This window comes from Pleurotus ostreatus, assembly GCF_014466165.1.
Source record: "Pleurotus ostreatus strain PC9 chromosome Unknown scaffold_10, whole genome shotgun sequence".
Lineage (NCBI taxonomy): Eukaryota > Fungi > Basidiomycota > Agaricomycetes > Agaricales > Pleurotaceae > Pleurotus > Pleurotus ostreatus.
Window position 1 is genome coordinate 87,048 of NW_023503165.1, and position 16,560 is coordinate 103,607.

The following is a 16,560-nucleotide window of genomic DNA, read 5'->3' on the forward strand; positions in this document are numbered from 1 at the left end:
GGTCAGCAATATCTTCCCACGACTAATATCTATGATCTCTAAGTCATGTTTTGTGATTTTCCAGCTATGAAGAGGCTCGATACTTCGTCGTCAAAGCTCTCAATGTGGCGAGGCCTCATAACTTTGCCCAGACTCATTGGTAGAACCGCTGTAACCTACGGTGAGCGTTTTCTTGAATTCCTCAAAACTGACAGAGTATTTTCACTCGTGTAAGATTGTCAAATGGCGCACTTTTTCTCGCTCACTGACAAATCTTCTCGCCAAACCAAGTAGTGGTGGAAATCTGAAGCTCTAAAGGTCTGTAGTAGTCTTCATTCAGTGACTTCATTTCAAGCTCGTTCTAGACATGTTTTCAGCAACCTTCCACGTATTTTTTCTTAAACTGTCCAAATCGGTGGTGATTAGGTGTGTTGCGCCATAGAAAGACGAATGAGTAGAAACGCCTCATCATTTCTGGACCTCCTGATAATCAATCGCAGCCGATTGTAAACCCAGGAGTAGGCGTAACTCTGGAATGAACTCGAGCCACGGCGCCTGGTCCCTCCCGCTGCGGTATAGCAATGTCGATGTCGATGGGCCGAGGGCACCAGTCTGAGCAACGCAAAACGACCCTCCGACACTGACCTTAGACCTTCGTTCAGACGTATTTCGCCTGAGCTGTATTAATTGAGGTTCGTCGTACCTCTCTAATTATAACTCACCCCGCTTCTTATCATCACATGGTACTTACCACTGTCTGTAGGTCTTGTTTCCCCGCGTTGCTGTATCACTGATGGTTGGCAAAAATATTGATGCTACAATGAGACATACCTGGCACCAGATTCCAGCTACCCACGAGAACCCCTTGATCCCATTATCTTCGGATTATCGCTTGCCGACTCGGTTCTTCGCATGGGTATTATTAGTGACCAATGAATGTGGAACCGTATCGCAAAGCCACATGCTACTTCCTGACCTCACTGGCGCAATCGCCACCTATCCTAAGAAGTGGGACGGGTGGCGTGCCGGTTCTTGCATATAAGCTCAACCGTGGCTTTTTCTGAACCCACCTCCCCATCTTCAACACCATGGCTGGTCTCGAGCGAGATACTGCGTTAGTCGCTGGTCTAGCGGAAGCTAACCAAGACGAGGGCAAGATCAACGAGAAGCGGACTTCCTCGGAGCAGTCCATCGACCAAGACGTCAACCACCAACTTGATGGGATTCATGATGGCCTCGATTTTCCTACTGAAGAAGAAAGATTAACGCTGAGAAGGGTGGCTGATACGATCCCGTGGAATGCCTACAGTAAGGATAGGTCCGCATTTCGCTGCACTATTACTGATCTCCGCACGGCGATGAAGTGATTGCGCTGGTTGAATTAGCCGAACGGTTTTCGGTACGAATTCCATCGTTCAAACTCTCTTTATATCCCTGATCCGTCTTACCTAGTTCTACGGTAATGTCCTCTAATGCTTCGACAAATATCTGTGGGCTCACACCATCAAAGGAAGTACCGTGGTCTTTGTACGTCATTTTCGGAAAAGTCCTCGATGTTATTTAATATGGGACTCGGAACTAGACGAACTACATCCAACAACCTTTACCTGATGGTTCTCATACTGGCGCTGGAGGGCCCATTGGGCAATCTGGTGCTCTTGGCCTTGGCCAGCGAACTTCGACTGGGCTTTCAACATTTTTCCAGTTCTGGTTTGTTTTGTGACTACCTCATGATGCTCGGGTACCAATGACTCCGTGGCAGGTGCTATATCACTCCGTTGATAGGTGCCTTCATTGCCGACACTAGGCTAGGCCGATACGAGACCGTGTGTTGGTCCGTTGGACTGTCAATCATTGGACACATCATCCTCATTGTCTCTGGCGTCCCTGGTGTCATCGATAAACCAGGCGCTATAGGCGCCTTCGTCGTTGCTTTGATCGTTATGGGCCTAGGCGCCGGAGGATTCAAAGCAAACATATCACCACTCGTAGCTGAACAGTACAGGCGCACCAAATTATTCGTTGTTACCAGAGCGAGCGGCGAAAGAGTCATCGTTGATCCCGCATTGACGGTTTCAAGGATATATATGGTCAGTGTTACTGGTGTTCATCGTGTCACCGAAGTACTAACTGTGAATCAGTACTTCTATCTATTTATCAATATTGGGGCGCTCATCGGGCAAATCACAATGTATGTCCACTTTGTCCCTCGATTAACGCTTCGACAGCTTACGCCACTTATACTAGGACGTATGCTGAGAAGGTAAACCCGACATATGAGTGAATTGATCGGCGATTATTAACGGAATTAAACCTAGTACATTGGATTCTGGCTGGCCTATACTCTACCTACGGTAGTGTTCATGATTTCGCCCATTGCCCTTTTCGTCGGCCGCAAGCGGTACATCCGATCGCCTCCAACTGGATCGGTCTTAGCTACGGCTCTTCGCCTTTGGCGATACGCGGCTCGGGGCCGCTGGAGCTTCAATCCCGTGAAAACCTTCCGCCAATTGACAGCCGACGACTTCTGGGAGAACGCCAAACCCAGCAACGTTGTTGCCCGAGGCAATGAAAAGCCTCGCTGGATGACATTCGACGATATATGGGTGGATGAAGTCCGCCGTGGATTGAAGGCGTGCAGTGTATTCTGTTGGTTCCCGCTTTATTGTAAGTATGATATAACAATCTGTCAAGAGCGTCTGCTTACTGGTAATCTGATCATAGGGCTCACATACAACCAATTGAACAACAATCTGACATCGCAGGCCGCCACGATGTCGACGCACGGTTTGCCCAACGATATCCTGTCAAACCTCGATCCCTTGGCTTTGATTATTTTCATTCCTATCTTTGACCGCTTCGTATGTCTGGGCTTCTCTTTTTGGTAGATGTAACATCAACGACCCCTTTAAGATTTATCCAGGTCTCAGGCGATTAGGGATCAATTTCAGCGCCCTAAAGAAGATAACCGCTGGATTCTTCACGGGCGCCGCAGCGATGATCTGGGCAGCAGGTACGTCAACTACATATCTGCATTGACGGTCTTTGATAACAAGGCAATTAGTTGTCCAGCATTACATATACAAGGTAAGTGATTCGTGCCCAGATATACCTCACCTAAATTTCAACCTGGATGTAGACAAGCCCGTGTGGGAATTTCGCTGCTGACTGCAAGGCGCCGAATGTATCTCCTCTGAACGTTTGGATTCAATCTGGATCGTAAGCTAGCTTGGTGTAAACCTCGTAATCTACACTGATCTCTGGCTCCTAGGTATATCTTGATAGCATTCAGCGAAATCTTTGCATCTATCACTGGGTTGGAGTATGCGTTTACAAAGGCGCCCAAGAATATGCGTTCCCTCGTCATGGCTGTCTTCCTTTTCGCTTCAGCCATCGCATCGGCTTTAGGTGAAGCCTTTGTTGGTGAGGACCCTACGTATCTGCTCAGGCTGTCCCTTCCCAGTGCTTACCAGGATCTGATAGCGTTATCCGCCGATCCTTTGTTGGTTTGGAATTACGGAACAATGGCCGTTATCGCCACTATCTCTGGTGTGATCCTCTGGTGGTTAGTTAGAGACTTGGATCGACATGAAGACGAACTGAACAACATGGCGGAGGGGCACCTTGATGAAAAGCGTTGATTCAGAGAGGCTTCCTTGATTCCTTGACAATTATGCACTGATAAAATTGTCGATGAAAATCCCGATTATTGAATTTTAGCGTTGCCTTCGAATACACCAGCTTGTGTAGCATTTTCTATGTGGATTGCAAATGCAGCCTACCGGCGTCAAGATTGGAGTTTCAGTGAGCTTCTCCTCAGACAGACAATACCTTCAACGACAACCTGTTGGAGCCCTCCGGTACGATGGGGGCATAACGACCTGTTGTTGAGCGTGTTCTGTGCGCAAACACGAAAAATTTACGTGACGCAAGTAGTTAGGGAGTTCAGAATCGAAATCGACATGAAGGATCCACTCCCTGCCAAGTTCTAGATTTGCGAACGAAATATTGATTTCGGAATAGCTATTTCTACACCATGAACTCCACAGTACGCTACAAACCACTAATGTGCCCCACAGGGATGAATCGTGAAGATGATGGCGCCGCGAAACTATCGCCAAACTCGCTGAGGGACTTATAGCTGAGAAGCTTGGGCTCGGAGGATGAGATAGGATACTCAGGACTTTTGGCGAGCTTGCCCAATCCTGACATCTTCTCTGCGTCAGCAACTCGGTAGACTTTCCAGTTTCTGTTCTTCCAGAATTTGAGCCGCAATCCGCTGCCTTTGATCGGCTTGAGGAATGCGACTGCTTCGCCCTTGGCTGTCGAATTTGCTGAGGGTCAGCTTAAGGTTCAAAAGCTTCAGCGTCGAGTACGCACCAGCTGATGCGAACCCAGAAAGAGCACTTGAGGCGGCGGCGTCTCCGAGGCCTTCGTCCCAACGTTTACCTTCAATCCCATTTGCCGACATCTGCTTCAGCACGCCGAGACCAGTGTCGACGGCTGTCTTGATGGCAACTCTGGCCACGGTCTTGACAACCCAGCCAGCTACCATTCGCGCCCCGATTGCTCCCATATTCGAAGAGATATCAATGAAGGTCACCGCGGGTAGAAGGGCATCCACGCCAGCAGAGAGACCTCCGCTGATTCCTCCGAACAAAGCCCCCAAGCCAACCGCCATACCCCAGGCTTTGTCGTCCGATTTACCGGATATTTGTGCTTTCACGTCGTACATTGCACCAGCCAACCCACCTCCAATCAAGGCCCCAGTCACAACCGCCATGACACCAACGACAATGGCGTTGACCCCGGGGACAAACAGGAGAGCGACGCCAACGGCTATCAGGACAGCGTCAACAAGCCTAAATGAAAGAGTCAGTGGTGGTAAAACATGAAGTTAAGCAATCATACGTACCAATGCCACCAAGGGACATTTCCATTCAAGTCTATGAAGTTCATAGGGTCGTTACGAGAGAATGAGTACATGTTGAACGTCGAGGGCGTAGCATTTTGAACATCGACGGGATAGCTATCTAGCGTTAAGAAACGACCCGTCTAGAGGATTAAATATGGGTAAGCAACAATACTGTGCCAATAGGAAGGTTGCTCACGTCGGGATCATAGAAACGAGAGCCGAAATAGTAGATGCCGTCGAACATTTCTTTTCCGGAGAATTTATAGCGAGAAACATCATTACCGGAGGTCACTGTTGCCTGCCCGAAAGAGTCGTACGAATACTCGGTAATAATCCCACCATTGGCGTCGGATACGGCAATGGTACTGCCTAGATGATCGGTGTGGAAGTAATTCACGCTCGACGATGTCGCTGAGGTAGACAATGCCGCGCGTCGGTATCCGTGGACGAGGTAAGCAGAGTGGGTCTTATCGCCTGAAGCCGCAATGTCGACCTCGTAAGTGTGGCTGGGGTAGATCCTGATGTCGCCATTTGGTAGAACCGCCTTGACAAGGCGACCGCCGTAATCGTAAACGAAACTGGTCTTATTCAATGCAATGAGGTGGCCTTCTGAGTCGTACTGCATCGACGCCGTCTCCTTTCCAGTACCGTCTACTTTCGAGGTCAAGTGGCCGTCCACTGAGTACTGGAACGTGAACTCGGTAGCTCCAGTGTTCGTGTCCCTGATCTGATCGAGTTGCCATCCTTTGTTAACAAATGTCTTGCCACCTTTAGACTGAATGTTGCCACAATTATCGTATGCATACGACTCTGCGTTGCCGGTGGCAGAACCCGCATCGGGGACACGTCCGGAGAGTTGACCTGCGAATGATGAGTATGGCTTAGTTTATCTAGATATTACTACTCACCAGCGTCATCATAGGTAAAGGTATGGCTGGAAGAGGCCTGCGCTTGTAGACCTTGACCACCTCTGATGGAATCATAGCGATTGATGCGGCTAAATGAATCAATTTTCCAACTTTGTTGATGTATCGTTGAACCCCCTTTTGCGAGCGACATGTCAACCAATGACCCATTGTCGGCTAGCTTGGATGTAGAGGTGATTCCATTGCCAAATTCACAGACAAGGGGCCGATTCACCACGTCGTTGTAGTCGCTAAGATTGACCCATGCCCGAACGGCTTTACTTGTATCAGTGAGTTCAACTCGTTTGACAGTCGCACCGTCAGAGTACATAGTGCGAGTCATGACTGTGCCGTCGGGATTGGTAGTTTGAAGAAGCTCCCTGCTGGTTGACCATTTATACGAGGAGGGGTAATCTTGTGAATCGATCGTGAGTATGGAAGATGTAAGGTTCCCCCGTTGGTCGTAATCGAACTTGTATCCGATGCCCTTTGTAGATGTGACAGAGACAAGGTTTTCCTTGGTGTACTTGCCGCCGGTATCGTAGACGAACGTGAACGAGTCCTCAGCAGTCACCTTGGACAAAGGCCGATTGGCCCAATCAGACTGAACGACAGAGCTAGTGCCAGTTAGTTCATTCTTAATCGTCACTTTCCCCAGGTCGTCTTCATAGGTTGCCGAAGTTTTTTGAATGTCCTTCGCCGCCCCGCTGTCAGAGTTAGAGATTTGGCGAGTGATGGCACGATCAAGACCATCCCATCCGAGCAGAAGGGTGTTGCCAGAAGGATCACTAATCGAGATAGGCCGCCCAAGCCCATCGAATACTGTCTTCACCGGCTGATTGAGTTCATTAACGGAAGCAGTGACGAATGATTTAGTGAGTTTGGTAGCCGAGGGCTCGGGGTTCGGGAGATAAGTGATTTCTCGCGTGGTAGCTACCGTATTACTGCCTTGGCCATCGGACCGTGTCTCTTTGGCGTGCATAATGCCGGCGACGAAGGAATAGGTGAACGTAGAGCTAATTGAGGCCACGTCCGAAGCGGCAGGAGGAAGTGATTGACTGGTCAAGCGCGATAGTGAATCGTATTGGAAAGTGGCATATGCAGGTGAGGTACCTGCTACATAGTCGCGCGCCCGTTTGATGATCCGTCCAGCACCATCATATTCGACATCCGAGTATGTCATTATACTAGGATCGTCAGGGCGAGGCACTTCTCTCCTCCACACACGACTCATACCGTCGAGGTGGTTGATCACTTTGAACCAGACATCCTGTCCGCTGTCATCGCTGTCGGTATACTCGATGTGGTAGAAGTTGGTACCATCCGTTTCGTAGGCTTGCTTCTCGATAACTTTCATCCCGGACTCCTGGCTGCCGATCGATATTTGTGTGGCGCGTCCCAGAACATCGTATACGATCGCAGTGGTGTCACCGTTAGGAGTGGTGGTCGAGAGTGGTTTCCCCGATACGAGATCAAAAACGGCAGTCTCGGTTAAGATATTGTCAGCGGAGGTGTACACAGACGAGGAGGCAAGGTTGGTAGATGTCGAATCATACGTAAACTTCCTGAGCGCCTGTCCTGGGCCCTTGACAGTGGTTTCATTTCCAGTGGAATCGAACTCAAAAGATTGTGTAGACCAAGTGTCGTCTGCAGCCCACTGACTTTGCTCTGTTGCGATCAGCGAACCTGGGTGAAATTTTCGCTTTGTTTGCCTCAGAATAGTGGATCCCGAAGTGACCTTTTCGAGAGTTTTCTGTCCAAGAACCCAAGCCGCGGTATCGTTACTGAACGTGCAGGTGATCGTCAGCGCAGGCGCTCCTGTTTGTGGGACTTGGGTGGTCATAGAGGTAACGTTGCCGTAATTGTCGTGTGCGTAGTCGACATTAACTTCATATGCGATGCTCCCGCCTTCGTAGTTACTCTCCTTCACTTTCGATAGGCTGACAAACTGGTTCTTATTGTTATTCCCTGGAGTCGCTTGCCATGTATTGTCGGTCACTTGCAGCACCTTGCTGGAAGGCGTGTCTGTGACTCGAATCTGCTTTTGTTGATTGATCAAGGGGAACTGTTGGTGATAATTCGTCGCCGTTGATGAGCCAAGAGACGGCGCCGTTTTCGTAATGGTCTCGAATCCTAGCCATCCTCGACCGTCGAATCCATATCGTGCAGTCTTGTACGTGTAATCGCTCTCATCAACGATGTCCGGCCTCGCGGCATATGGCGTGTGCTTGAGCTGCTTGACGACATAGGATGGGAAGTAGACGATTTGTGATCGAGTATGGGCCGAAGACTGGGAAACTGACGACGACGATAGGTTGGCAGTGAAAGAGACGTTCCGCGCCATGGCATTGACTGCCACCACAGGAGAGCCGGACGTGTCCGTGGAATCTGTCGTATACGTATTTGGGTCACTGAGGGAGGAGTATGATACAGATAGCTTCGCTCCTAGGCCGTTTTCGTAGCCGGAGATGAAGTCGGGAGGCTGGGAAGCAGAAGATGGCATCGGCTTGATAGTGATTGTGCCAGTGTGGTCAGCGGTGCCTAGAAGGCAATCAGATCGACCTATACCCCGCAAATCGGCCCAGGTAACGAAGCTAGACGTTACGCCCGGCTGTTTCACGTTGCTCAAGATAGTAAAGGTATCGTTGAAGAATCGCATAACCGTGACTTCAGTCTGGGGCGGACTGGCAAACTGCTTATTGAACGTGTTGACGAGATCAATGGCGGTAGTCGAAGACGTTTTTGCGAGCGTCACATTCCCGTTGTACGCAATACTGGTAGCGATAGGAGATGATGGAGGGAGTAGAGTGGGCCCTGAGCTGCGAATCATTTGAAGCTGTAAGTTGCTATTGATATCCGGTGATACGACAAGGAGACTGGTCTTTCCGTCTTCGTCGGCCGAGTACGGGAGGAAGTTGATGTTGTTTGTCCAGTAGATACTCTCCGCAACAGATAGAAGCGGCTTATCACTTCGATACTGGAGCCGGCCGTTCGAATCTGACTGCAAAAGTTCTATTTGAACTTTGTTTCCACCGTTTTTGAACGCCGAATACATGATAAAGACATCCTCAGCGCTTGAATGGATGTCAATATAGGACCGCACTCTCCAGACGGAGGACTCACTGGTCTCCATTGAGGTCGCCCACAACCACTTTGATTGAACTGAAGCTAACCCCTGTTAGGCCATCCTGCGGCGGCAGGGCAGTGAACTTCTGCCCGTCGGACACGAACTGGATGAAGCGCAGTTGAGGACCCCCATTCTTCCACACTTGGTATATATAGCAGAGGCCAACGCGTCCATTCGCCTAATCCCGCTAATGTCAGACCGACGGTAACAAATATGAAGCGCTCTCACCTCAAAGTCACCAATATGGAAGGAACCGCCAATGTATTCAGGAGTGAACGACAGGGGGGTCTGAGCTTGATATCCGCTTGGCGTAGATAGTAAGACGGTCAGGGTATGTGAGGACATGGACGTGGTGATATGGAGCTTCATTGCAGTGTTAACAAGATAAAATATCTCGAAGTTGTGGTGACAACTTACCAAGTCATTGCGACCATCTCCGTTAAAGTCGAGTGGAAGAAGTTGCGTTGGATAGTCGATACCATCTAACGTAGACTCGGGAGTGGACGCTATCACACCATTCGCGTCCGAGCGATATACGTCGAGATGTAGCTTCTGCGACCCTTGGAAACGCTTCGACGAGACAACTAAGTCGGTTCTACCTGTGGCATGAACGTCCATTGGCATTACTTGAGCATCGGGATCTTGGGGATTAATCGTCGTAGGCGCCTTCAGGTCGCCGAAGATGGCCGGGTTACTATCGACCCAGTTGAACTTTACTGGTCGAACTTGGTTGCCAGAGGCGTCTCTGATGGAAATCGAATTCAGACGGCTGACGCCGCTGAGAGGCGCAGAATCATAGTTCAACACGTGAGTGTGAACGACTGCATTGTTGATAGACGAGGTGACAGTTGATAACCGTTTCAGCATCGCGATCTTGTACCCTCCCAAATACCTGACTTTCGTATCAGGGCGGTCGGCGTAAGTGAACTTGACGTTGCGCTGGTGAGCCATGCTGACGGCCTGGTTACCACCATAATTGACTTGATCAAGGTAGAAGGCGCCGTTGGCGGTGTCGTTGATGTACGAGTAGGAGACATAGTTTTTGAAAGGATCAATATTTTGGGTCACCGCCCAGACCCTAGTGCCGTTTCCGCCAGCGGCCTTGATGTTGGAATCCTAGGAAATCCCTAAGTATGCGGCAAGCAGGGTACAGGTATAGGACGTATAAACTCACCGAAGTATTTCCAAATGTTCGTTGGGTGCCGTCAGGGAGATACTCCACCCAAGAGTCGGGGTTCGACGCGTCAGAGCCGCGTGCCACAACTTTGGACCATGTTTCGAGTTCATATCGATACTCGTTATTGCCGATGGAGATCAGGCGTTGTCCATCAAGTGCAAACCTATCGTTCTGGTCGTAATTAACAGATCCTAGTGAAGTGACCGTTAGATTCAGAACGAAGAGTTAACGTGTGCTCGAACGAACCTCGTAGTTGGTCCTGGGCTATGGTAGCCGGAACACGCTCGATGTATGATGCGCCTTTAATGGTCCAACCGACACCGATGACAGACGCGTTGTTTGCAGCCGAGTGGTAGGAGACCGTGAGATTAGGTGCCATCTTAGCTGGTGGAAGCATAAGTGGTACATCAATGCCTAGCGACCCGTTGGGGTCGACGTTGTGCTTGACGGGGAGTGAGCCTACAATTTCCGTTGTCATGATAGTGCTCAGAAATTATGATGTTCCTTCGGCATATGTGGGGCACGTTTATATGAGAGACGAAGCTCTTGCATCCAATGTGGAATGACGTCCATCGATAATCGAGATGATTCGTACGTGTGATGTTTCGGACGCAATGCGAGGGCGAAGATCTATACAGAAAAAGCATTGGCCTGGTTGGGGCAATATGGGTACAGCATTTCGGAGAGTTGCTCTTCCGTGACAAGCAACGTTCGACCAGAATCATCCTCCGACCCCACTTTCGTGGAATCTGGCGAGAACGATAAGAGAGGTAAAGCGTGAGCCAATCCGCAAGGACGTCGAAATGGTGCATTGAACACGAACCTAGTCACAAGGACCTACTCAATGGCCTACACCATCCACGCGTGGCTTATTCGGGGTGGTCCCTTTCTTCAAAGACGTCAAGGCACGGAATTGGCACGAAAAGAAGAGAACCAACTGTCTTCGGGGAGCTGGCTGATCAACATTGGCTCACAGCCCCGTACTAATTGAACCCTCATCGACATCACCCCCCCCCCATTCCCTCGGCCATACTGGGGGGTTCCGGCATCGAGCCTGAGCATATGCTCTCTTGTGAAGCGAAATGAAGATTTGTGCCGAATAACACTGGCATTGTGCCATGTGACGATTGTCAGTGAAACGGTTTAGGGCATAATACTACACGCATCGAATGGGTGCTGAAGCTGATGCTTCATGGCCGGAAAGACATGGTGGTTCGAGATCGAGTCACGTCAATATGGTCACGAGCAAGCCACGCGTTCAGACGTCCATGGTCATGAATTCAAGTAATCTACTGAATTCAAGTAATTTACACAGGGATCTTACACATGATCTAATAGGTTAAATGGCAACGGGTTGGTTTCTCCGGAGTACCATATTCAACGTCATCCATAATGTCACTGGGAACCGGTCGATGAAGCGTCATGTCCTGCTCAATGAACGACCTCCGAAGAAGTGTGGTAAGATATATTTTGTTGCTTTCCAGAACCGCAGAGCATATCTTCGAAAGATTTTTCTTCCTGAGACGGGCAAGAGTGAATCGAGTGATGGAGGCGAGGGTCAGTGCGGGGTGAACTGAGCTTGTAATTAACGTTTCTCCCGACTTGCAAGGCCCACGAACCGACTGGATGTTGATAACATCCGGGTTGAAGTAAAGGGTGTATGTATATTCCGGCTGGATCGGGAAAATCTATCATCTTGGCGGTCAGCTACGGATCTAGCAAGAGGTTCTTGCCACTTACCGTCTCCCAGTTGAGGCGGTCATCCGTTGCGCGTTCGCCGTTTTTCAGAAGGTTTGCTCCCAGTACCTTGATTGTTTCTTCGTCAGGGAACATCGCCCATTCTGCTCGCTGGAGGGATAGAATCATTTCACCGCGCACTAAGAAGTCATTAGTGTACCAGCTTGAGCGAGCACGAACTGAATATCACGTACAGATAACGGAACGAGAGATGGGGCAGGATTTATTGCTAACGTCTAGTTCTCCCCGTTCGAGGCCTAAGCAACACTCCATGACATCGATCTACACCGCCATTCGACTTGAGTCACTCAACCAGTAACTGATGACCAGGCGAGAAGGCGTGCCTCTGCCGAGTCTGTTTGCTCGCTAAAGAATGTGTACCAGTAGCGTCGCTGGTTCGGATCAGTAATATATAGGTCCTCGAGTCGAAGAGCGTCCATCGACATGGTGGTTGAAGTTGACCTATGTGTGGCGCTTCAGCGCCCCTTCGGTTTCAACTTTGGTCCCGTGCGGGTCCCGTCACCCGTGACTACCATCACAACTCAGGGGCATCCTGCTGAGCCATCGATGGTGGGTGTACTCTCACCACTAACCACAGTGGGCAGGGTGGACACTTAGCTAACAGTATACGATCTTGCCGTACACCAAAGATTTGTTGCGCCTCAAATGTACCATAGATTCGAATAGCGAAAGAGCGCGGCCTTCTAAACTGCTCCATCTATATGAACAGTCCGTTTTAGAGGTCGGACAGCACGATCCTAAGAGGCGGGTATCAGCTGTAGCTGGAGATCGTGGAGCGTGAAGGTGTAGATACCAAGTAAATGGTATTTTGTAGTTGGTCATAATCAACGCCGTCTGTAAATCTCGAGCTTTTTAACATATCCCACTCGGCCATTAGTCCAACTTGCTCCATAGAAATTCTGCTCAAAATCTTACAATCATGCCAAACGCGAGATAATCGAAATCATTCGTATAAAACTTAGCAGTACAGCGTGAGAGCATAAAGACATCATTAACATCAGGCGGAGTTCTTCTCATCGACAGAGTGTTCATCCTATCGCAATGCGAATTAGAAGGATTTCACGGTACGGTGTTTGGTAGGTACTGACCGTCGGCTTCTTCACATCGGCGACCGTCTTAGCCCCCACATCGCTTCCGATCTTCCAAGCTGAGAATAGGTGGCCTTGGGTGAAAATTTCTTCGACTTCCTCCAGGGTACGTTGCTTTGTTTCGGGGAACATGAAAAATATGTGAATCATGGCGGCGAAGTTGAACGTGCCAAAGATGAAGTAAGTCTTCCACGCAATATTAGCAAGCCCGGGAGGGACGGCCCAAGCGAGGACAAAGTTAAAGGTCCAGTTGGCCTAAAAATATGACTCGTGAGAGAAACGTGGTGGAGGGGATCATGGGTACTCACGGCCTATGAATACACAGGGAATGTGTCGGCGATTGTCAGTAGGTAGTGCGCTTGCGCTTGAAGGGCAACCATACGAACCGTGGAGATTGAGACAGCTTTCCCTCTGACTTTCATGGGGAATATTTCGGCGGGGTACGTCCACGACACGGGTCCCATAGTGATAGCGAAGCTTCGCGAGGTGCTCAGGATTGGTAGTGAGGGAACAAGAGAAGCAATGCTTACCTGCAGACGAAGAAGTATGAACATACAATGATAGCTTTCGTCGCGGCGTCGTTGTTCTCGATGACCCACACAGCTAAGAGGACATCGTCAAACTATTGGTTTCGCCAGCATGCAACGGCGAGAGACATACCGCTGTCATCAATCGTTCCCCAGTGTCCGAATCTAGCCTGTAGACCTCCAACGAGCATCAGCCAGAATCCCATGAGGCACGTTCCTATCAATAGCATGGGTCGACGACCCCATCGGTCAATGTAATAGATAGCAGGTACTTGAAGGGGCCTAGGCGTCAGCACGTGCGAGCGAATGAGAAGCAAACTCATAATCACTGGTGAAAGCCACGTTGAGGACATATTGAACGGAATCGGCGATGAGGTTGCCGCGCCGTCCGGTCAGACCGGCACCTTGGAAAACATAGATGATGTAGTACCTTGAAAAAGATACATGAACGCAAGTCCATCGGACCGATAGTGGGTCTGACGTACATCATGATGTTCATGCCGGACAGCTGGGACCACATCTGCAGAGAGGTTCCCAGTACGACGCGGCGGAATATGCCAGGTTTGAGCAAATCGAGGTAGGATTTGGCGCCTTCTTGGCGCTCGAAGTAGACCTACGAGGTTACGAGTTAGAAGACGACCGCTTGCCAACGCCGAAATGCACTACTTGTTGCTTGATTTCCTCGAACTCGAGTACGACGAGCTCGTTGGATGTATCTCCTCCACCGTGAAGGTCAGCAAGGATCTCCAACGCTTCCTCTTCACTAAGAAAGAGCGGGAGAGGGGTGAGTGTCTTCATCACCAAGGAAGCGGGAGTTGCTCACCGTCCCTGATCAAAGAGCCAACGAGGGCTCTCTGGGAACATTGTCATACCGAGACTCAGGATGATGGCGGGTATCATCTGAAGACCCCATGGAATACGGAAAGAGGCAGTCCCATTGATATAGGAACATCCAAAAGCAATGAAGTATTGAATGAGAATACCCCAGGTAATAGACCTATTACGCCGAAGACCGTCAGCTTCTGCAAGTCGAGCTCCCTGAAAAACACGGCGTACCATTGCTGCAACGAAACCATTCTCCCGCGGATTGATGGCGCGGTGATTTCGGACTGATAAATAGGCACGATGGCACTCGATATACCGACTGAGAGACCAGAGATAATGCGGCCAACGACAAGCATTCCACGGTTCTGCAAAACGATTAGTAGTACAAGGGGGCAGAAAGGGGATAAACTGACTTGTGCAGCACATTGCAAGATCGAGCCGATAACCCAGATTATACCGGCGAGAATGATTGTCCTCTTTCTACCCAGGCGATCGGCGAGTTGTGTCACAGCGAGGGCGCCGACTAAAGAACCAGCGGGCATAGAAGCTACGATAGCGCCTTGGGCATTCGGGTCGGGCTAACACTCCTTTAGCGAAGGAAATCTACGACTCAGATCCAAAGCTCACATTGCCGAATGTGCGGCTGTACGCAGAGTTCTAGAAGACGACGTCGGCCACCAGTCTTCAAAAGAGGCAAAGTGTACGTACACTGAGGACGGCCGACATCGACGAGATGTCGAAACCGAAGAGGGCACCTCCGATGCAGGCAAAGGAGCCCACGACATACTGTAGGAAGTGGTAAGTTGTTATCGGTAGTCATACGAGCAATAAAGCTCACCGGATTCGAAGCAATCGCAGCATTATACTAAATCCACAAGATCTACATCAGTAACTCGTCAAGAAGAACGAAAAATATGCAACTGCGCACGCCTTTCGCCATGGCTGAGGTATGTCGATTTTTTGCGCTCGCTCGCAGAAGGGCAAGGAAGACCGTCCAAAATATACCTTCCGTTATAGCGGGCTATATATGAGATTTAGCGGACCAATGATAATAATAGTTTCCATTGATACCCACACACGAACCCGGTCACCAGACCCCCAGACTCGCTAAACCTAGGTACAACACCGAGGCGCATGGGGGTGGGGCATGGTTCTATTTTCGCGTGATGAGATCAAGAACCTTTCGTTTGTAACTCTGTTCGTGAGTCAAGGCCAGACTGCATAGTCGGTGGCCAGAATTTTGGGTGATACAGTAATAATACGCGCACCTGAAGACATTTTATCTCACTGAACGGCCCTACGATACGTTTTGGAGGTCCGGCGCTGTGAGCGCCCCGGGGAAATATCGTAGGAGGTGCTACAATCTACTTTGTTCGGCCCGTGAACAACCGCCTCGGGCTGCAATCGGGCTGGCTGCTTTTCAGTAATGCCACGATGGCGTTAGGGAGGGTGAGAGTTGATGAGAGGTCCACGGCAAAAGATCTAATATGATATGACTCATTCTAACAGCGAAGTTATCGCCCTCGCAGAGATAATTGTTGAAGAGATGACTTGCAGTACTTGCAGGAGGCATTCGGGCCCAGATCCACCGGGGTAAGTCACGGTTCGATCACAGTTTCCGGTGTCACGGGGTCTTCAACTTGGGAGGCGGGACCCAAGCATCGGTACCGGCACCTATGATGCTTTATGATGACCTCTGAGGGCGTGCTCTACATTGCCTTGATGCCTTGATGCTGCCTGGAAGCGCTGACAGTTTACGCCATTCGGTCGGCCTCATGATGATGTACCATGCTGCGCCGTGCACGACGGACACGACCACAGGCGTCCAGTTGACGTCCAGTCTTGTCCAGTAACATCTTCATCACGTCCAGAGTCTAAACATCCGCCGTCGAGCTCCCCCTCAGCATCTTCCGCCATGGCCTCAGATCATCGGCTATATCGGCCCGCGCAGAATCGTGACGAAGGCTTTGAGGCTCGGTGCTGCTCTCCAGGTTGAACCTGGTTCGATGACATGCACAATACGCATGGCATGTTATATATCCCCTCGCCCGTCCGAAGGCCTTGGTATCAAATTGCCTCCAGGCTCTTATACTCTCGCCGATACAAGCCATTCATCCCCGTCGCCTCGACCTTTAACGCTGTGCCGGCGTCGTCTACAACATGCCTGAGCCTTGTCTGGAGACTTGCCTTGAGGATGAGCGTTCACCTCGTTCATTTCACTTATTCACCACGTGTGCATCGTCTTGCCATAGTCCAGCA

At 50.1% G+C, this 16,560-nt stretch overlaps 4 protein-coding genes across 4 annotated transcripts; 1 reads left to right on the plus strand and 3 right to left on the minus strand.

Moving 5' to 3' along the window:
• Nucleotides 1-1,067: 1,067 nt before the first annotated feature.
• PC9H_001781 (uncharacterized protein) lies at nucleotides 1,068-3,620 on the plus strand (the record flags this gene model as incomplete). The annotated part of the gene is made up of 15 exons (XM_036771428.1): nucleotides 1,068-1,287; nucleotides 1,344-1,378; nucleotides 1,432-1,438; nucleotides 1,490-1,506; nucleotides 1,562-1,689; nucleotides 1,742-2,069; nucleotides 2,121-2,170; nucleotides 2,227-2,242; nucleotides 2,298-2,646; nucleotides 2,704-2,840; nucleotides 2,893-2,992; nucleotides 3,044-3,066; nucleotides 3,119-3,198; nucleotides 3,251-3,402; nucleotides 3,463-3,620. 15 exons carry the CDS (start codon nucleotides 1,068-1,070, stop codon nucleotides 3,618-3,620), a joined length of 1,800 nt encoding a protein of 599 aa, XP_036626049.1.
• Nucleotides 3,621-4,032: 412 nt separating this feature from the next.
• On the minus strand, nucleotides 4,033-10,828 carry PC9H_001782 (uncharacterized protein; the record flags this gene model as incomplete). Its single annotated transcript, XM_036771429.1, has 12 exons — nucleotides 4,033-4,313; nucleotides 4,360-4,841; nucleotides 4,895-5,034; nucleotides 5,091-5,755; nucleotides 5,803-8,873; nucleotides 8,923-9,104; nucleotides 9,155-9,289; nucleotides 9,344-10,042; nucleotides 10,101-10,294; nucleotides 10,350-10,588; nucleotides 10,643-10,733; nucleotides 10,795-10,828. The coding sequence occupies 12 exons, from the start codon at nucleotides 10,826-10,828 to the stop codon at nucleotides 4,033-4,035; spliced, it is 6,213 nt and encodes a 2,070-aa protein (XP_036626050.1).
• A 606-nt stretch (nucleotides 10,829-11,434) lies between these two features.
• On the minus strand, nucleotides 11,435-12,286 carry PC9H_001783 (uncharacterized protein; the record flags this gene model as incomplete). The annotated part of the gene is made up of 4 exons (XM_036771430.1): nucleotides 11,435-11,791; nucleotides 11,844-11,980; nucleotides 12,035-12,097; nucleotides 12,154-12,286. The coding sequence occupies 4 exons, from the start codon at nucleotides 12,284-12,286 to the stop codon at nucleotides 11,435-11,437; spliced, it is 690 nt and encodes a 229-aa protein (XP_036626051.1).
• A 572-nt stretch (nucleotides 12,287-12,858) lies between these two features.
• Nucleotides 12,859-15,437, minus strand: PC9H_001784 (uncharacterized protein; the record flags this gene model as incomplete). Its single annotated transcript, XM_036771431.1, has 16 exons — nucleotides 12,859-12,894; nucleotides 12,950-13,204; nucleotides 13,336-13,426; nucleotides 13,480-13,552; nucleotides 13,610-13,747; nucleotides 13,806-13,906; nucleotides 13,962-14,089; nucleotides 14,143-14,239; nucleotides 14,300-14,473; nucleotides 14,533-14,666; nucleotides 14,715-14,879; nucleotides 14,929-14,958; nucleotides 15,010-15,087; nucleotides 15,140-15,166; nucleotides 15,230-15,322; nucleotides 15,381-15,437. 16 exons carry the CDS (start codon nucleotides 15,435-15,437, stop codon nucleotides 12,859-12,861), a joined length of 1,677 nt encoding a protein of 558 aa, XP_036626052.1.
• Nucleotides 15,438-16,560: the final 1,123 nt, after the last annotated feature.